This window comes from Sebastes fasciatus, chromosome 18, assembly GCF_043250625.1.
Source record: "Sebastes fasciatus isolate fSebFas1 chromosome 18, fSebFas1.pri, whole genome shotgun sequence".
Lineage (NCBI taxonomy): Eukaryota > Metazoa > Chordata > Actinopteri > Perciformes > Sebastidae > Sebastes > Sebastes fasciatus.
In genome coordinates this window covers 23374106-23394889 of record NC_133812.1, presented here as the reverse complement: position 1 = coordinate 23394889, position 20784 = coordinate 23374106, and the positions used below count along the sequence as shown (strand labels likewise).

The following is a 20784-nucleotide window of genomic DNA, read 5'->3' as shown; positions in this document are numbered from 1 at the left end:
TTGTGATAGTAGTTGGCGATTCCGGATATTGGAACATTGAGCTTACAACTGTTTCTTTGTTAGTCGATTGTGTATATTCAGAATCAACATCAGATCAGCATTGGTATCACTATTAGACATTGTTATCAGTAATAGACATTGGCAACACAATCAAACAGACATTGTATGAATTCATTTTGGTTTCATGCTGTAGGCGTTCCAGCTGACTGACATTACGGTTGTGGTGGTTCTGGTTTGTGGCTGCTCTCCTGGAGGAAGCATCTCCAACATCTTTGCCCTGGGTCTGAAGGGAGACATGAATCTCAGGTACACACAACCTGTTTGGTTATCTTCTCCAATTACCAAATAAATAGTCCCAATAAGAAATATTCAACTTAAACTGTGTAAAAATACGACCTCTGTAGCTGCAATAGATGATGCTGAGCCAATAGGCCTTTCTCACAGCAGACATTTTGACTTGTCGTAATAGGAAAAGCACAGGTGTTACTAATGACACTAACGATGGCTCTGTTGTATTCAAATGTCCCAGTGAGAGTGACAGTGAACCAGCATGCACGATACTTGGATCCTGAAATCATAGCAGCTAAATGGAAGTCAGTTATCATCAAGTTAATTGTTTACGCCTGTGCTTTTCCTACTGTGATGAGTCAAAATGTCTTCTGTGAAAAATGCCTATCACTGAACATCCTGTGATTTATTGACATGTGAATGTTGTTTTTGTCTCAACAACAAACGCTCACAAACACATCAGAATCAAAACATACAGTATTTCTCAGAAGGATTTTTTTTTCATGCATTATCACTGTCTCATGCAACTCAGTTAATAAGCCTGAAGCCCCACATGTTCCCCCTGGAGGCTACAATGTGCATTACACCTCTCACATTTAACATATATACATACATTTTCTGCGAAAAAAATGTGACAAAAAATGTAAAAGTTCGACCTCTAAATGCTTATGGAGCTCTCTAAGCAGCATTATCGTCATTTTCACATTTCTTCTGTACAAGGGAAAAGTTCAAGGTTAGCGGATCACCAGAAATAATTACAATGAATATCCAAATACCAAAATATCTAACTAGTAGCTGAAGTTCTTGACCTAGAACAGCAGCTGAGAAAACAATCTTACTACAGCCTCAATAGAGCTCTTGCATGGAATTACAGAATTTCCATTTTAAAGGACTTTTCGTCCTTGTTGGCTGAAAATCGGAGATTCAAAGTTCATTCTTGAATTGGTCACTTAGTAACTGTTCTTCTCAAAAGCTCCAGATTCCTCATTACAAACCAAAGTGCTGGTCATGGAGACATTTTGAACAAAAGGTCATACATGGGTCACCAAAACAATAATGAATCATCCTCTGGGGACCATAAACAAGTCTGGTCCAGTAGTAGTTGTTTACCTGCCGTCCCCATCACCAGCCAGAGAGTCATGTTTGCACCAGGCTGGAATTAAGTAGTTATCTCCCTGTGTGTTTCCCCTCAGCATTTTGATGACCACCTGCTCCACATTGCTGGCTCTGGTCATGATGCCTCTGCTGCTCTACATCTACTGTCACGGCTTCAACCTGCAGAACTCCGTGCCCTACGTTGACATCATCATATCGCTTTTCTCGATCCTCATACCCTGCGGTGTCGGCATCCTCATCAACTACTACAGGCCGCAGTACTCAAAGACCATCACAAGGGTTAGTGCGGGGTCAGGAGGTCAGATTAAAAGGACTGTTTGAAACTTTTTAAGCTCCTCCACTGCCTGCTTGCCTTCACTCACATCGCGCGCATTCTCGCTGTCTCGCTCCATCTCTAGACGTGAACGCGCGCTCACTCCACGCTGCAGAAGAGTTCGCTTAGCTCTCAGAATATCTAGTGAATGTTCAGTGGACGTTTGTGCATAAATAAATGCTGCAGCTCCTCCAGACCAACAGAGGTTTTCCGTGTCTTGTGAAGTGACGGGGCTCCGCAGCGAGAAACGTTATCAGCGGGGCTGAAGCAGGTGAAATATAGAGTGATATTGTGGTTTTAGCTGACGTGTGTCGCCTCACTGTTTTGAGCAATGCTCGTTCATGTCTATTTAGAGCAAGCGCGAGCCCGACGCTGACTTTCGTTGACTTCACGGCCACAGGTGTCGCTGTTAACAAGCATTTCTGAAAGTTACAGTAGTCCCTTTAATAGTAGATTTTTTAACAGGCTATAGTTTTCATGACTGATTTGTTGCTTGCTGTCCTGCAGGTAGGCCTCATTGTCATGACGATTGCTGTGTTGGGGATCATTATCGCTGTCATCTTTGCAATGGGAGCCTCCATCCTGACAGTGCTGTCTCCTCCCCTCATGGCCATCGCTGCTCTCATGCCCTTCATGGGCTACACCTTCGGATACATCATCTCCTGGCTCTTCAGACTCAACCAATCGTGAGTTATTTGATTAAAATCTATCGTGACGGGTAGTATTAGTCATGTCAGAGAATAAAGAACCTTCCTTTATGTCTCCGTGACTTATGAATAAGGGAGCGGAGGACCGTTTCTATGGAAACAGGCTGTCAGAACGCCCAGCTGTGCTCCACCATTCTGAAACTGACGTTTCCCCCGGCGGTCATGGGCCCTCTGTTCCTGTTCCCAGCGGTCTACATCTTTTTCCAGGTGATGGAGGCGGCGCTGCTCATCGTGCTGTTCAGGTATCACCAAAGGTTCACTCTCAAAGAGAAAGAAGGTGAGGCTGACACCAGGTTTTGGGTTTTAGTGGCATCTAGCTATATTTATGCTCTACAATCACATTTAAATTACCTCTATGAGACAGAGCTCACAGAAACCCTCCCCTCCCTCTATGTCCTCACAGGGCCGGTGTTACGTCGAAATCTGTTCTCCCGTTGAATAATGTTTCCCTCTTGTTAAAATGATAGCGCCCCTCTCGGTGGTTAGGGATAAGGGTTGGTTCGGGTTTAGCTAATGCAGGATATGCAAAGGCATAATGACTTCTATAGTAGACTACACTGGTACAGCCCCGGTATGCAGTCACCATTACAGATTGTTTTTGTTTTTGCCATTGTTGAGGGGGTGACTGTATTATTCTGGTATTTTTGGTATACTGCATTTGACATACTATGTACATCTTTTAAATAGTATGGTAGTATGGGTATTGGAACTCACAGATTGCCTGCTTGTGTTTTCTCCTCCCCCTGCAGGTAGTGAGCCGGCAGTGGATGCTGAGCTGGCTCACCTACAACACTAACGCTGGCCAGTTCAGTCTCTCTCTGCTCCCCCATGGTCTGCTCTGCTCTGTTTTGTGTTTTCTTTTAGCACCTTCACACACTATTTTCCACCCTTATACATCACTGGTGTTAGTGATTGTTCACTAATCTGTTTTGTAAATAACTATTTAAAGGGACTATTTGTAACTTTGTACGCGCATAAATGTAGCTACAGGGTTTGGGCCTTTTGTAGCTGATTGGTTGTTGTGACAATAAACTAATATATAACCTGTTTTTTCTATAGTATATAAATGTGTTTACTCACTATTTACTTAGACTCACACTAATTCATAACCCAGGTTTTCTCACCTCAAATGATCTGAGCTACTCTACAAGCCTTTCACCAGTGGTGGAATGTAACTAAGTACATTTACTCAACTACTACTCAAATTAGATGCACTTATATTTCCATTTTATGGAACTTTATGCTTCTACTGCACTACATCTCAGAGGCAAATATTCTACTTTTTACTTTGAACCATGAATGAAGTGTTTCTTTGCATTATTCTCCTACTTCTTAAGCTAAATAAACTATTTAAAAAGCCTTTTGGATCAGCTTCAAAATGCATCGTCACACAGCTGAACACCGGCTGTTTTTCTGAGCTTGTGTCTTTTTTAGAGAGGAGTTTCCTCTTTCATTCATTCTCTACTGCAGAGGTTGTTTTTTTTGCAGCAAATGAAAGCTATCAGGAAACTTGGCATGAGAGCATGAGCTTAATTTATTTACTGAACGTAATTTATTATGATCCTGTGCAGAGTTTGTACTTGGCAAAAGCTAATCTGCTGGCTCGCCAGTATGCTGTCGCCAACAAGCCTGATGATAATCATCCATTTGTGTTTCTAATGATAAATTCTGAGGCTATTTTTGGCAGCAAATGGCCACTTTGAGGGCATCATTTCTTCACTAAAAGAGGAAGATCTTTTTGTAAATAATAACACCAAAACTAGCATTTAAGCCTCTCTATTGGTTAGACACCAGTAAAAGCTATTTTGCTGTTTTTGTGTTACATCCTACAGTTTTCTAATGTGACGTGTAATGAAAAATTGCAGCCTCTTGAGGCCGATAGCAGGTTTTAAGATTTAGGAGTTGCTTTGTCTGACTAAGAAAAAGATTTTTAGCTGACGTGTGTCGCCTCACTGTTTTGAGCGATGCTCGTTCATGTCTATTTAGAGCAAGCGCGAGCCCGACGCTGACTTTCGTTGACTTCACGGCCACAGGTGTCGCTGTTAACAAGCATTTCTGAAAGTTACAGTAGTCCCTTTAATAGTAGATTTTTTAACAGGCTATAGTTTTCATGACTGATTTGTTGCTTGCTGTCCTGCAGGTAGGCCTCATTGTCATGACGATTGCTGTGTTGGGGATCATTATCGCTGTCATCTTTGCAATGGGAGCCTCCATCCTGACAGTGCTGTCTCCTCCCCTCATGGCCATCGGTGCTCTCATGCCCTTCATGGGCTACACCTTCGGATACATCATCTCCTGGCTCTTCAGACTCAACCAATCGTGAGTTATTTGGTTATAATCTAGTTTGACAGATATAAGTCATGTCAGAGAATAAAGAACCTTCCTTTATGTCTCCGTGACTTATGAATAAGGGAGCGGAGGACCGTTTCTATGGAAACAGGCTGTCAGAACGCCCAGCTGTGCTCCACCATTCTGAAACTGACGTTTCCCCCGGCGGTCATGGGCCCTCTGTTCCTGTTCCCAGCGGTCTACATCTTTTTCCAGGTGATGGAGGCGGCGCTGCTCATCGTGCTGTTCAGGTATCACCAAAGGTTCACTCTCAAAGAGAAAGAAGGTGAGGCTGACACCAGGTTTTGGGTTTTAGTGGCATCTAGCTATATTTATGCTCTACAATCACATTTAAATTACCTCTATGAGACAGAGCTCACAGAAACCCTCCCCTCCCTCTATGTCCTCACAGGGCCGGTGTTACGTCGAAATCTGTTCTCCCGTTGAATAATGTTTCCCTCTTGTTAAAATGATAGCGCCCCTCTCGGTGGTTAGGGATAAGGGTTGGTTCGGGTTTAGCTAATGCAGGATATGCAAAGGCATAATGACTTCTATAGTAGACTACACTGGTACAGCCCCGGTATGCAGTCACCATTACAGATTGTTTTTGTTTTTGCCATTGTTGAGGGGGTGACTGTATTATTCTGGTATTTTTGGTATACTGCATTTGACATACTATGTACATCTTTTAAATAGTATGGTAGTATGGGTATTGGAACTCACAGATTGCCTGCTTGTGTTTTCTCCTCCCCCTGCAGGTAGTGAGCCGGCAGTGGATGCTGAGCTGGCTCACCTACAACACTAACGCTGGCCAGTTCAGTCTCTCTCTGCTCCCCCATGGTCTGCTCTGCTCTGTTTTGTGTTTTCTTTTAGCACCTTCACACACTATTTTCCACCCTTATACATCACTGGTGTTAGTGATTGTTCACTAATCTGTTTTGTAAATAACTATTTAAAGGGACTATTTGTAACTTTGTACGCGCATAAATGTAGCTACAGGGTTTGGGCCTTTTGTAGCTGATTGGTTGTTGTGACAATAAACTAATATATAACCTGTTTTTTCTATAGTATATAAATGTGTTTACTCACTATTTACTTAGACTCACACTAATTCATAACCCAGGTTTTCTCACCTCAAATGATCTGAGCTACTCTACAAGCCTTTCACCAGTGGTGGAATGTAACTAAGTACATTTACTCAACTACTACTCAAATTAGATGCACTTATATTTCCATTTTATGGAACTTTATGCTTCTACTGCACTACATCTCAGAGGCAAATATTCTACTTTTTACTTTGAACCATGAATGAAGTGTTTCTTTGCATTATTCTCCTACTTCTTAAGCTAAATAAACTATTTAAAAAGCCTTTTGGATCAGCTTCAAAATGCATCGTCACACAGCTGAACACCGGCTGTTTTTCTGAGCTTGTGTCTTTTTTAGAGAGGAGTTTCCTCTTTCATTCATTCTCTACTGCAGAGGTTGTTTTTTTTGCAGCAAATGAAAGCTATCAGGAAACTTGGCATGAGAGCATGAGCTTAATTTATTTACTGAACGTAATTTATTATGATCCTGTGCAGAGTTTGTACTTGGCAAAAGCTAATCTGCTGGCTCGCCAGTATGCTGTCGCCAACAAGCCTGATGATAATCATCCATTTGTGTTTCTAATGATAAATTCTGAGGCTATTTTTGGCAGCAAATGGCCACTTTGAGGGCATCATTTCTTCACTAAAAGAGGAAGATCTTTTTGTAAATAATAACACCAAAACTAGCATTTAAGCCTCTCTATTGGTTAGACACCAGTAAAAGCTATTTTGCTGTTTTTGTGTTACATCCTACAGTTTTCTAATGTGACGTGTAATGAAAAATTGCAGCCTCTTGAGGCCGATAGCAGGTTTTAAGATTTAGGAGTTGCTTTGTCTGACTAAGAAAAAGATTTTTAGCTGACGTGTGTCGCCTCACTGTTTTGAGCGATGCTCGTTCATGTCTATTTAGAGCAAGCGCGAGCCCGACGCTGACTTTCGTTGACTTCACGGCCACAGGTGTCGCTGTTAACAAGCATTTCTGAAAGTTACAGTAGTCCCTTTAATAGTAGATTTTTTAACAGGCTATAGTTTTCATGACTGATTTGTTGCTTGCTGTCCTGCAGGTAGGCCTCATTGTCATGACGATTGCTGTGTTGGGGATCATTATCGCTGTCATCTTTGCAATGGGAGCCTCCATCCTGACAGTGCTGTCTCCTCCCCTCATGGCCATCGGTGCTCTCATGCCCTTCATAGGCTACACCTTCGGATACATCATCTCCTGGCTCTTCAGACTCAACCAATAGTGAGTTATTTGTTATAATCTAGTTTGACGGGTAGTATAAGTCATGTCAGAGAATAAAGAGCCTTCCTTTATTTATCCGTGACTTATGAATAAGGGAGCGGAGGACCGTTTCTATGGAAACAGGCTGTCAGAACGCCCAGCTGTGCTCCACCATTCTGAAACTGACGTTTCCCCCGGCGGTCATGGGCCCTCTGTTCCTGTTCCCAGTGGTCTACATCTTTTTCCAGGTGATGGAGGCGGCGCTGCTCATCGTGCTGTTCAGGTGTCACCAAAGGTTCACTCTCAAAGAGAAAGAAGGTGAGACTGACACCAGGTGTTTAAAGGGTTAATGTGGAGACGACAGGCCTTTTTATTTTGGACTGAAAAAGTCATTCAACCATTTCAATTAATGATTAATCAATCAAAGTTACTTATGAAGAAAAAATACAAACTATATTCTGGTTTCAGCGTCTCAAATGTGAAGATTTGTTGATTTTCTGTTTTAAATGATTGTAAATTGAATATAGTTTTGAAGAGTTGGTCTGACAAAACAAGCATTTGCCACCTTGAGAAAGCGTGATGGGCATCTTTATTTTCAGTCAGCTTGACAGTGACACCACTGACGTTTTATAGACTAAATGATTAATTGCCCGATAAAAAAATACTACAAATAGGTCATTCACCTGAGTGAGTAATACACACTGGTGCAGGATGTATTCACACCATTGTATTAATGGAGGTAAACAAAAATACCAGCCACACCACATATATAATATAAAAATTAAAGAATAGATATATAGAATAATAAATTAAGATTGATTTGACTGATCAGAATAAACAGCAGGGTTTTCCCTACCATTGTAAGACTTGGACATTGCACATATTTGTTTGTCAACAGAGTTAATTTTATTTATTGTTTTGGTTGTATGATTTTATTTTTTCATAAGTTTAAATACTCTAAAGTATTAGAAGTTGCATTTGCACTTGAAAGGGTTTACTTGCATCACCAGTGGCATAAAAAAAAAGTGTTAAAATGACAATAATAACATTTAGCGCAATCATTTCTGGGACAATATATCGTCCAACAAAGGTATTTATCGTGAGAGGCCTAACATTGTCTGGAAACCATGAATGTCCCAACATTTGGTCCCAATCCATCAAGTAGATATTGAGATATTTGTGACACCCTGCTTAAAAAAAAAGACCGTTATATAGAAAATCTCCAAGCTTATGTAGTGCAGTAAGAGGAATAATCTCAGCATCTTGACATCTACCACAATTTAGTTTAGTCTAGTATCTTACCAGTTAATGACATTTGTTTGACATCTGGTTCTGTTGTTAACTTAAAGCTTAAGTTCATAAAATGTAATATGTAATCTATTTGTCTGTCTGACCTAGAGACGTACCAGCCAGCAACCACTGAAGAAAGGTTGAGCGAGACCACTGAGGGGACTGTATGATGGATTTCTGCTGGCCAAAGAGCCTCCACGAATCAAGTAATTTTTAAGTATTTACGAATATCCTGAATTGACAACGTTGTAGATGTTTCATTATAAAGCACTGATTAACACAATATTCATGATTTAGTTAAAATTGTTTTATTGTTGAAGTCCACCGTCTTCCAAACACCATACAAACGTCCATCATATTTTTTCACTGAAAATAAAACCCTTACGTACAAAAATGTTGCATTTTTTTTTTTTGTTGTTGTCAAACTCTTGTCTACATGTTCATTTAAACCACAGTAACATCAGTCACAGTACCAACAAGCATTCTTGGAATTACATTATACACTTATGTAAAACAAAAGTCTGCAATGCTGTACACAAAACCCTAAACCAAAAAAAATTATAGAAAAATAAAAACGTAATGCTAGAATAAACTGCATCATTTAAGCAACATCATTTTAAAGTGTTCAAATTAAAGTGTTGACCTTATCCTCAGAGGAGAATTACATCTCCCAACAAAAAAGTTTAAGATCCAGGACATTAACGGTTACTTTACTGTACAGCTGTGAACAAAATTGTACAGTGTTCTTGATACGGTCAATGCCAATAATATGATTCAAATTTTTTTAATCAAACAAAAAGCACATGCAAGCATCCTCAGGTATAGATATCACGCACACGGCAGCTGTGGCAGCTACAGTCGGTCAAAAAATACGGGAAAAAAAGAGGCGAAGGGACTTGGAAAACATGAGCGACGAGGACAAAAACGTGTAAATCGATTAAAAATTCTCCCACCGACGAGCAAAAACAAGCAAAAAGTATCGCAAAAAAAAGTAAAGAAAGTGGTCACACGACTTATCAAAAGCATCCTAGTAGTGCCAAAAAATACAGATTCCCCCTTCAGAGTGTAGAGATTGCTAACTTTACAGACCCGATAACAGTGAAACTTGACGCCGGTTCACTTGGGTCTTTTGTGAGAAGAGACGATGGTGCAGCAGTAGAGGACCTGCAGCCTAGTTGGATGAATAAATTGGGATGTGAGGAGTCACTGGGTGTAAACATACATATGGGTTATGAGGGAGACACAAACACACAGCATCACTGTATAACAAGTGTCTTCTGTTTAGGTTATTTAATTTAGACGCCCTATAATGATAAAATATTTGACTGAATATCGCTGTTCCTGTCTGATGAGTCAGTGTTTTGAATGTGAAAGGATATTTATGACAATCCAGAGAGGAAAAAACAAACTTTACTGGAGGAAAGCTCTCGTCTCGGCTTTCAGAAGGGGGTCATGGGAGCTCCAGATCCTGCTGAATCAGGTCGTTTACTACAGTTGATTCTCATTAAACTTAAACGCGACGGTTTAGCGCTGGCTGTCAGTAGAAGGAGAGCGAGAGCGGGAGCGTGAACGAGAGCGTGAACGGGAAACGGAGGTTCTCTCTCTCTCTCGCTCTCGCGGCGGCGGAGGGGAGGTCGGGGTGGCAGACTTGCTCGTCTTGGAGGACCGCTTAGCGGGCTCCTTCGATTTGGCGGATGGAGAGGAGGCACCGCCGGCGGGGGAGCCGCTGGGGGAGCGGGAGCGGTTGTGGGCCTTGTGGGCGGGGCTGCGGGAGCGTCTGGGGGAGCGAGATGGGGAGCGACCGCGAGAACGGGACCGTGAACGAGAGGAGCTCTCAGACCGGGAACGACTTCTCGACCTGGGAAAGAGAAAAGAGAGGGAGAAGAGCATTAGGATCAAGAAGTATTTGTACAATTAATTCATATAGTCTAAACGAGTAGTAATGGCATTTTCAGCTGGGAAAAAAACGCTTTGGTGAACACGGGGCCTTGAGTGCTCATCTGAAAAGCGCCTTAGTGGCACAGTAATCGAAAATCAATACAGTTTTACACACTACCTATGCTTTCCAACAGCACAGTTCAGCCCAGCTCTACTAAATCTATTTAGTGTGATAAACTATGTTCTTCATACACGTCTTAGCTTGTTTCTATTGGGAGTAAAAAAGGAAACATGAGTGGAAAGTGGAAGCCTTCATCTGTGTGCAGCTCACCTCTTCCGGGCTGCTTCAATGAGCTTGATTTTCCTGCCATTGATTTCCTTTCCAGACAGTTTTTCCATGGCGTTTTTCAGATCGCTGCAAGAGGCAAACTCAACAACCCTGTAGACACAACACGAGACAATATTAATTACAATCTTTTCGTCATTCTCAAATTGCAAATGTAAACTTGATATGGTAGACACATGACTCTCGCCGTGATAATGGTCTTACCCTTCGTTGAGCTTGGGGCGATGTGCGTCTGCAAAAGTCACCTCTCCAGCTTGTCTCATGAAATCTTTCAGGTCCTACACAGGTAAACATCAGTCAACTTATGGAGAGGCTCCGGACACAAGCATAGTCTGAGACATAAAAACAGGACTGATTTACCCAAAAAGAGAGATTGTTAAGATTGTCTGAGAGGACTACACAGGCTACTAGAGATAAGGAGGATGAGTCCAAGAACCTCGGGAGGTTATTAAATCAGCAAGTCATTCAACAAAGTGTGTTTTATACAGAAAAATACAAATGCTTAATTAAGATATCATGTTTGCCAATTTAGATATCACCCAATTGTTACATGTGCTATAATTATTACAAAAGCTTTGAGATTCTTGGACTCATTACAACTACAGAGACATGACCACCATCTGCAGGAACTGAACTGCAGTGGCGCCACTTGGGCAGCCTTTGGCACCCAGAGCCCCATTTTCCCTGACAAGAAGGGCACAGGGCTCCATGCCGGGACCGCCCCGTCTCGGCACCCTGCCTCAGCAAAGAGAGTGAACAGGGTGGAAGAGAGGAAACTACTACCTGAGAGCGAAACCCTTTGGAGTGGGCCGCAGGCTCTCCGAGCCCACCATAACCTCGGGATAACAGCAGATTATATCCATGGGCACCTGGGAGGAATTCACACTCTCTCTCTCGCTCGCGATGTGCGGGAACACCAGTAGGGGGAAGGGAGGGGGGATATCGATCGACCGAAGCCCCTCAAATTAACGAACCATCGATCAATACGCCATCACCATCGACTCTCGCTCTTTCCTCTCCTTTCTCTCTGCCAACTCTCTGTTTCCTCTCTCTCAGCCACACATCAGTCGCCCCCCTGCCTTCGACAGGGGGCGTTGCGAGCGAACGAAGGGGCCGCCAGCGCCTCTAGTGTGGAGCGAGCGCTCACATGACCAGCAGGCGTCAACTAGGAGTAGGACAGACTGGCTGACACCACAGGCTCAACCCAGACAGAAGGACCCAGAAGGGGTTAACTCCACCATAAGCGAGCTCTTCCATATGACACAACAGTCAGGCTGGCAAATAAAGGGGTGAAGAATTGGTTAAAATTTGAAAAAAAGGAACAAATTAAATGTTTTGACTTTTGATTACTTAACTGCATGAGATGCAGATTTAATAGAGCGGCCATTATTAAAGAACAATTTGGGCCTTATCACAATAAAATTAAACATTTTAGCAAGTTGAGTAAAATACTGATCTGATTCCAGATATTCTATATTTTTTAGCAGCATGGAAATCTACAATTGTATGTGTGTATTGTTGGAGGCAGACTGTTGGAGGTGATAACATTGCAGCTTGTAGAGACTTGTTGTGTTTAAAGAAACATGTGGAAGTACTAACCTGCCAGCTAACACGAGAGGACAAGTTCTCCACGATGAGGCGGTTCTCAGTGCGCATCGGAGGAGGGTTTCGGCTGAAACAAAGAAAATGTAAAAAAGACTGAATAAATTGAACGATAACATTGTGGGGCTGAGAGACACTCAAGCACAGAGCCTAAGAGCTCTCATTAGCTATTTGTCAATAGCGAGGCTAATTCATGTCATGGATCTTTAAAATGCAGTGAGCACAGGGCTTGTGTTGCATTTTAAGTAAAACATTTACAGTCTGAATGTTATTTGTTACATCCTAATTAAACAAAGAAAAACAAGACTCTGAATTTGTGGCTAAATTGTTACACAAATAGCCAGTGGTCATATCTATAATGTTAAATCCAGCGGTCAATGTCCACCAGGTCTGGCGAGGACACTAAGGGAGCTCCACTCAACTGGCCGCTCAAGTGATGACGTAGACTGGAGACTCTCGTGGAATGCACCCGATTGGTCCCTGGTTTTCTGCTCGCCGTTTCAATCAGGAAACTTACACGTGGCCTGCTCATAAACTTTCTGTTATTCCGTCTAAACAATCCACCAAAACCTACTTCTGAAAACATTCTAAGCGAGAAATAAGCGATGCCACTGCTGCATCTTGTATCATTTTAGATCACCTAGTTTGACAGCTTGGTCTAAGATTCGTGAGCCGGATGAGCTCATTTGCATAAAATTGAAATTTTTCAAATCTATGCAAATACAGACCCTCTCCAACCCGCTGCAATACTTCCACCATGCACTGGGCTTCTACTGCATTCCATAGGGAACGAATGGAAAGTGTTGAAACACCCTTCATCACCGGATGTGGTGGAAATGTGCCGCTAGAGGAGCACTTGCGCAAGTGAGTGGAATTGCTGACATGCCCCCTGAAAACGTTAACCAATTGTGTAACTTCATCACTCAGTCAGTCAGTCAGTGACAGACTTTTGCGTTAGTAGGGCTGGCCGTCTGTGGTCCAGCCAAAAAGAAACTTGGACATTAACTATTATAAACATGTGCTGCAATAATTAAATTATCGCCTCTTTCATCAAATAACTGTTTAAACCTAACTAAACCGAGCTGTTTACACAACGTACTTGTATGTATTCATTAACACATGTTCTGGTTGTTACCAAAACTGTGGGTGGTGTGACAACTTTACCTCCGACTATTCTGGGAGCCTCGGCCATAACGATCAGAGAAACGGCCTCCTGCACTGCCGCCTCCTCTGCCACGGCCGCCCCGCAGACGTACGCGGGCGTGCTCAATGGTCACCCTGAAATTACAGTACATGTTTTTTTTTTATAGATATAATATAAAAAACAGTAACCATGGAAACAGACAGAGAGCAAGCAGACAAATTCAGATTATCCACATCTTTTATTCACATCATATGAACTCCTACCTTTCATTGCACAACTCTTTGCCATCAAGCTCATAAACAGCATCTTCAGCATCTCTGGGGTCGTCAAACTCCTACGACAAACAAAACAAACAACCACACTTCTTAACATTTGTGCTTTTACCACCTTTTATGCATCATTCTTAAAATGTGTGAGGAGAACAGCACAAACTATTTTAAATATAACTTATCTATTTATGCTAAAATGAGTGGAGCTGGACAAAGACAAATAAAAGATTATGTTGCCGTTAAGAGAAATAGCCTATTAATTATCACATGCTAATGACACCAACGATGGCTCTGTTCTAGTCAAGGCATCATTAAGTTAATTATTCATCACCTGTGCTTTTCTTGCTGTAACAAGTAAAAATGTCTTCCATGAAAAAGACCTATTGTATTGCAACAGTTTGGGTCCATGTGTATACTTCCTGGCACCTTATATCACTCACATGCAACAGGAAATAAACTGGGACACATTTGGAATATTTACATGATCTATATTTTACCATTGAAGCCGTTTCCATGTAAGTTACGTGACGTGACTCACCACAAAGCCGAAGCCCCACTTGAGGTCGCTAAACTGACAAATTAGACCACACACCCCCATTTGATAAAATTTTGTCCCGGAATCCTCCAACGAATAGGATTTTTTTACTTTTAGATGTTTTATTACATAAAGTGTATGAAACCCATGACCAAAATAGTCATACTTTTTTGTCACTGTGGTACTTATGGATGGAAATATTGTGAAAATAAATGATTCCCCTTTTTGCTGGGGACGCCCTTGAACCCTCTCAAGGACCCCAATTTGAAAACCACTGTAGTATGTAACCAGCCACTTGCATATTTTACCAGCATTACACTGGTTAATTCAACATGTGGGTGTGTCCACATATGGAGCAAAATGACGGTGGTAAATTAAAAATAACTTATTTATTAATTGTCACATTCACCGTTTTAACAGAAGAGGCCTTTCTCACAGCAGACATTTTGACTTGGCATAGTAGGAAAAGCACAGGTGTTACTAATGAAACGACGGCTCTGTTATAGACAAGGCATCATTAAGTTAATTATTCAACACCTGTGCTTTTCTTGCTGTAACAAGTCAAAATATCTTCCATGAAAAGGCCTATTGTTGGGTCCATGTCTACTTCCTGGCTTCTTCTATCACTCACATGCAACAAGAAATAAACTGGGAACACATTTGGATTATTTACATGGTCTATTTTTGGTTGTTTGAAGCCGTTTCAATATCAGTAAGGTGACTCACCACAAAGCCAAACCCCCTCTTGAGGTCGATATCTCGGATGCGGCCGTATCCCTTGAAGAACCTCTCCACATCCTTCTCTCTGGCCGACGGGCTCAGACGGCCGATGAAGATACGACATCCACTCATTGTTGCTGCTGCACGTTAGTGAAGGTTATCTGCAAAAACAGGCGCACATTACTCTCACATATACAGCTAACAGAAGATGATAAACAACAGTAACGTGTTCGCAAATGCAGCAAATTAACGTTACTCCACCTGTGGTCATTTTTTTGTTAGCATGCTGGCTAGTCAGACAACTGTGTGGCCTAGCACAAGGCCTATTGGAGGAGGATAGCACACGCGTCATATCTCCGGAGGGTATTGCACATGCGCAGTAAACTCTTGCCTGCATGTGAATTGTGGATAGATGTCAATACTTTTTATACTTGTTAACATTTTTCTCAGATTTTGCACTGTACTATAGTGTAATATTATATTTGGTTGCTATGGTTACGGTGACAAAGCCAGTAATGCATTTTTTCTTATGAATTTAATTTTAATTCTCGTGAAGTTCCACATTCACAAGTGTAAATTTACCCAAAATGTTTTATATATATATATATAAAAAATATTTATATTAAAAATATTTATAATATATATACAAAATATTTATAATATATATATATAAAAATATTTATATTAAAAATATTTATAAAAGAAATGGAATATATCTGTCAACAATGTCTTCCTCACAAAACTAAAAAGCAATGAAAACAATGAATGTATGCAATATCTTTAGTTTTTAAGTGAAATTATTGTCATACTCGCGTTGTCTTTTTTTATTATTATTATTTATTTAGTTATTTGTATTTATTGTTTTTTTATTTTTATTTTATGGTGGTTTTGTTTCATTTCTGTTGTCCTTTTATTGTTTGTCACAGGTCTTTGTTTATGTTTTCGCCATGCTTCTTTTGTATGTAAATATTTTAAATGTTTTCTGCTGTTAATATGTATACTGTCATTTTGAAATAAAAACTAATTAAAAAAAAAAGTTATGTGGATATACTATAGAAATATTATTTGGTTGCTATGATTACAGTGACTAAAGACAGTAATGCATTTTTTCTTATTAATTAAATTTTAATTCTCGAATTTCTTTGTATTAATGAAAGAAATGGAATTATTTATTTATTTATTTAGTTAGTTATTGTGTTTTTATGGTGGTTTTGTTTAATTTCTGTTTATGTTTGGCACAGCTCTTTGTTTATTTTTAGCTATGCTTCTTTTGTATGTAAATGTTTTTAATGTTTTCTGCTGTTACTATGTGTACTGTAATTTTGAAATAATAAAAAATAAAAAACATTTATTCTGGTCCTGTAAATTTACAGGTGAATTGTGGAAAGATGTCAATAATTTTATACTTTTGCACTGTACTATAGAAATATTATGTGGTTGCTATGATTACAGTGACTAAAGACAGTAATGCATTTTTCCTTATTAATTTAATTTTAATTCTCATGAAGTTCCACATTCACAAGTGTAAATTTACCCCAAAAAAACCCGAATTTCTTTGTATTAATACAAAGAAATGGAATTTATTTTGTTAGTTGTGTTTTTATTTTATTTTATGGTGGTTTTGTTTAATTTCTGTTGTCCTTTTATGTTTGGCACAGCTCTTTGTTTATGTTTTGGCTATACTTCTCTTGTATTTAAATGTGTTTAATGTGTTCTGCTGTTACTATGGATACAGCTCGAGTTCCACTGCGCGTGAAGACTCGTGTCCCAGCCTCCTTCTATAGGCCTTGCGTTAGCCTAGCCTAGCTTAGCTTAGCCTAGTCTACCTAGCGACCGAATTTAACCGTTGAGCCGTTTCCCACTAATTTAAGCGACCGTTACTAACACACGATAGATAACAGTTTGTTGTTATGAAACCGAGCGCTGCGTTGTGATGTTATAATGCTGTTTAATAGGTTGTAAACGTACCTTTAAGGTGGTGCTGGTGGAGTTTCCTTGCAGAGTGTCGACGGTGACCGCAGAAATCAAACAAAATGGAGCCTGTAATGTTTTAGGGAGGAGGCAAAGCGCGGGAAGCTCCTCCTTCTTCTCCGCCTCCTTCTTCTTCTTCTCTGAGGTTAAAACGGTAGAGTTCAGTCGTAGTGCTTACCGCCACCTAGTGGAGGTGGTTAACTCCTGCAGTGCCAGAGACCTGAAGGGACCTCTAACTCTCCACTTTATTTATTTATTTACTTTTATTTCAAAATGACAGTATCCATAGTAACAGCAGAAAACATCAAAAACATTTAAATACAAGAGAAGTATAGCCAAAACATAAACAAAGAGCTGTGCCAAACATAAAAGGAAAACAGAAATGAAACAAAACCAACATAAAATTAAAGAAAAACAACAATAACAAACAAAAAATAAATAAATAAATAATTTCATTTCTTTCATAAATACAAAGAAATTCGGTTTTTTTTGTGGTAAATTTACACTTGTGAATGTGGAACTTCACGAGAATTAAAATTAAATTAATAAGAAAAAATGCATTATTGTCTTTAGTCACTGTAATCATAGCAACCAAATAATATTTCTATAGTACAGTGCAAAAAATCAACAAGTATAAAATTGACATCTTTCCACAATTCACATGTAAATTTACAGGACCAGAATAAATGTTTTTTTATTTTTTTATTATTATTACAAAATTACAGTATCCATAGTAACAGCAGAAAATATTAAAAACATTTACATACAGAAGAAGCATAGCGAAAACATAAACAAAGAGCTGTGCCAAACATAAAAGGACAACTGAAATGAAATAACATAAACATCATAACAACATAATATAAAAAAAAATAAAAAACACAATAACAGAAAATAAATAAATAAATTATAATGAAAAAAGACCAGGCTAGAGTATGACAATAATTTCACTTAAAAACTTTAAAGATATTGCATACATTCATTGTTTTCATTGCTTTTTTGTTTTGTGAGGAAGAAATTGTTGACAGATATAATTCCATTTCTTTCATAAATACAAAGAAATTAAAAAATCTAACTCCCCTTCATTTACAGAAGAATTAAATGTTCAGATGTAGGCAATATGTGTAAATAATGACATAATAATTTAACCAGTAAAAATAATGGTCCAAAATGATGTAAAATAGTTTTATGTCAAAAACCTTCACATTTTCTTGGGGTAGGACCCCCTTTTATTCACTGTAGAATATATAATATAGTAATATAATATAATATAATATAATATAATATAATATAATATAATATAATATAATATAACAATATAATAATAAATAGCCCAAGTATAATAATATAGCAATGAAATCACAACTGATTGTGACTGACACGGTATAACATGCTTAAAAATAATAATGAATAAATAAGAATAAGTCACAATAGATTGCTGATACCGGCCGATAAACACGCCAACATGTGAATAAGAGAGTACTGGCACTAACATTTAGACCCTCTACAGATACACCAATTGGTTTGCTGATATAGACATTTATTTATTTCTTATTCATTTTATTTATTTATTACTTTTATATATATAACTTTTTTTCTGTTGGTAGGGCAATACGCTTTTCTGGGAACTGTACATTTTTATTATATGACAGATTGTTAATTGCAATTGTATAATTATAATAATAATAATAATATAATATAATTGTATGATCTCTCATGTGGAGAGTTGTGTTTTTCAAGTTACAGTTGTTAAAAGCACAATGAAAACAATGTTGGAAAAAAAGAGGGAGAGAGTACTGGCACTTAATTTTTTCCACTTCGAGCATTGATTTTTTTCAAATAACTTCCAATAACAAAAGAAGTAATTGAATATCAAAGACACAGGAATTATTGTTCAACATTAAAATGAGGCCTTCCCTTACATGTCAGACATGGGAAAGATAGTATTATATGGCAGCAATCTGAGCTGAAACTGTTTTTATTTATTTATTCTAATAAATAATAATAATCTGTTATTGTATTCCAATATAGTATTTATTTTAATGTTTGGACATAAATCAAGTTGTTAATACAGTCTATATTTTATTTTATTTTATTACAAAAAAAAACACTCCCAAAGTCTGTCTTCATTTCCTCCATCGTGTCCTTTCTCTCTAATATATATTTCCTGCAACTAAAAAGCACATTTTGTGCAGTTTCTAGGTACCTGAGTGAAGGTGACACTGCAGAACACGGAAAAGGCCGAAGTGCGGCGGTAGGGTTTCCGAACATGACGTCACGAATGCCGAATGCCAGATTCTATTAGTGTCATTTCACACTCTGACCACCAGGTGTCACTCAGACACAATATTACTGCATAGAGACACAGAATGGATCACATACTGTACAGTAGCTATAGCTGAAGAGGACTCAGCGACAGAAACACAGTATAACAGCAGGACAAATAATAATAATAATAAACAAGTTCAGCTAGAAATAACCATTTTCTTTCATAATTGCATGCATACCAAATTGGTTTTAAGAAGTCATTTAAAAGCTAGTATGGCTTTAAAGCTCCTGAGGCAGCTCATTCTGCAGTCTAATGAAACACAGCAGCAGCATAATCCAGGAAGCAGTTATAAAATAATAATAAACTATGACTACCTTTGACCAAGAACAGCTTCCCTTTAGACCGGTAAATGATTGATGCTGAATTGATGGAGCAGATGTAGTAGCACACTCTGCTGAGGTTTTATAGCTGGTAAGAGTATCATGAGGTACTGTAATGTGACTAATGTACTACCATATACCTGAGGCACACTAGGAATAGCTCCAGAGACATTACATTGATTACTGGGTGCACGGTGCCAGGAAAGTAGGCTAGTGCTTTCATTCAAGATGATGGTGAACAGAAGCAGGATTTCTATGAGTAAAGGTTCAAATCTTCCAGGATCGAATTCAAAGGAAATAATGCTTGATAGGTGCTGGAAATGTCTTGACATTTGATCTGACTTTTAGTGTGCAAATGTGTACTTTATCAGGGCCGGATCAAAGCCCTTTTAGGTGCCAACATTTGGGGTCCCCACAATGGTTTTAAGACAAAAATTAAGATTTTCATAAATACCTGTATTTATTATATCATAAATAAACAATTGGTCCCTGATATTGTTGGCTTAAGTATGGAGGACCACAAGAGTCACGGAAATAGTGATACAGCATTTAATTGATTAAATTGTACAATAAAAATAGGCATTAACAAATTTGTTTACAAATGTATTTATTAATCTATGAATAAATGGACTAAATTACAAAGTAATTCATTATTTAACATTTTAATGGGCAATACAAATAAGAATTATAAAAAGAATTTATAAATGAAATATGAATCCATCCATGGATTAGCTAATACATTTAGTAAAAGCAGCAGGGAAATGCTGATGCAAATGGGAAAAGAAGTTGCCCTTTTAAATGCCTGATTAAAACCTGTATTCTTAATTCAGTTTGTGAATCCAGTTATTTATTTTGCCTTTTTAACTGCATTTTCAAGTAGAATTTTGAGTTCTATTATTTATTTATAAATTCATTAATGTATTTTTAAATTATGTACTTATTGATTGTTTTATGGTGTTTTTGTAAATCTCTTTTTAATTTGAACTATTTATTGATGGATTTAATTTGTAAATTCATTTTATGCTTCTTTTTAAAATGTCAAATAATGAAATACTTTGTAATTTAGTCCATTTATTCGTAGATTAATAAATACATTTGTAAACAAATGTATTAATTCCCATTTTTATTTTACAATTAATAATAAATCAATGAAATGCTTTATTAATATTTCTGTGACTCTTTTGGTCCTCCATACTTAAAAGTGTCCGTCTATATGACCTATGCCTTAAGCCGGCCCTGTACTTTATGTCAGTTAGATCAACATTTTCCAAGAATTACACAACAACACAGAGTCTGATTTGGGTTTAAATAATGACACATCATC

At 38.6% G+C, this 20784-nt stretch overlaps 3 protein-coding genes and 1 long non-coding RNA gene across 5 annotated transcripts; 3 read left to right on the top strand and 1 right to left on the bottom strand.

The window, feature by feature from the left end:
- Nucleotides 1-110: 110 nt before the first annotated feature.
- LOC141756610 (hepatic sodium/bile acid cotransporter-like) lies at nucleotides 111-3220 on the top strand. Its single transcript, XM_074616471.1, has 5 exons — nucleotides 111-306; nucleotides 1482-1683; nucleotides 2225-2403; nucleotides 2499-2701; nucleotides 3174-3220. Exons 1-5 carry the CDS (start codon nucleotides 296-298, stop codon nucleotides 3218-3220), a joined length of 642 nt encoding a protein of 213 aa, XP_074472572.1. The 5' UTR covers nucleotides 111-295.
- Nucleotides 3221-4568: 1348 nt separating this feature from the next.
- LOC141756609 (hepatic sodium/bile acid cotransporter-like) lies at nucleotides 4569-5557 on the top strand. Its single transcript, XM_074616470.1, has 3 exons — nucleotides 4569-4743; nucleotides 4836-5038; nucleotides 5511-5557. Exons 1-3 carry the CDS (start codon nucleotides 4580-4582, stop codon nucleotides 5555-5557), a joined length of 414 nt encoding a protein of 137 aa, XP_074472571.1. The 5' UTR covers nucleotides 4569-4579.
- Nucleotides 5558-6943: 1386 nt separating this feature from the next.
- LOC141756284 (uncharacterized) lies at nucleotides 6944-8829 on the top strand. Its single transcript, XR_012591432.1, has 3 exons — nucleotides 6944-7080; nucleotides 7175-7377; nucleotides 8460-8829. It is a non-coding gene; the product is annotated as an uncharacterized LOC141756284 (long non-coding RNA).
- srsf5b (serine and arginine rich splicing factor 5b) lies at nucleotides 8642-16981 on the bottom strand. 2 transcript variants are annotated; one of them, XM_074615888.1, is made up of 8 exons: nucleotides 16812-16970; nucleotides 14850-15004; nucleotides 13583-13653; nucleotides 13340-13453; nucleotides 12173-12245; nucleotides 10778-10851; nucleotides 10559-10666; nucleotides 8642-10207 (listed from the first exon to the last, which is right to left on the bottom strand). In XM_074615888.1, exons 2-8 carry the CDS (start codon nucleotides 14973-14975, stop codon nucleotides 9874-9876), a joined length of 900 nt encoding a protein of 299 aa, XP_074471989.1. In that variant the 5' UTR covers nucleotides 14976-15004; nucleotides 16812-16970; the 3' UTR covers nucleotides 8642-9873. The 2 variants fall into 2 exon arrangements, with proteins under 2 accessions (XP_074471989.1, XP_074471990.1); XM_074615889.1 differs by lacking the exons at nucleotides 8642-10207; nucleotides 10559-10666 and having other exon boundaries at nucleotides 10832-11847; nucleotides 16812-16981.
- Between the last annotated feature and the right edge of the window lie 3803 nt (nucleotides 16982-20784).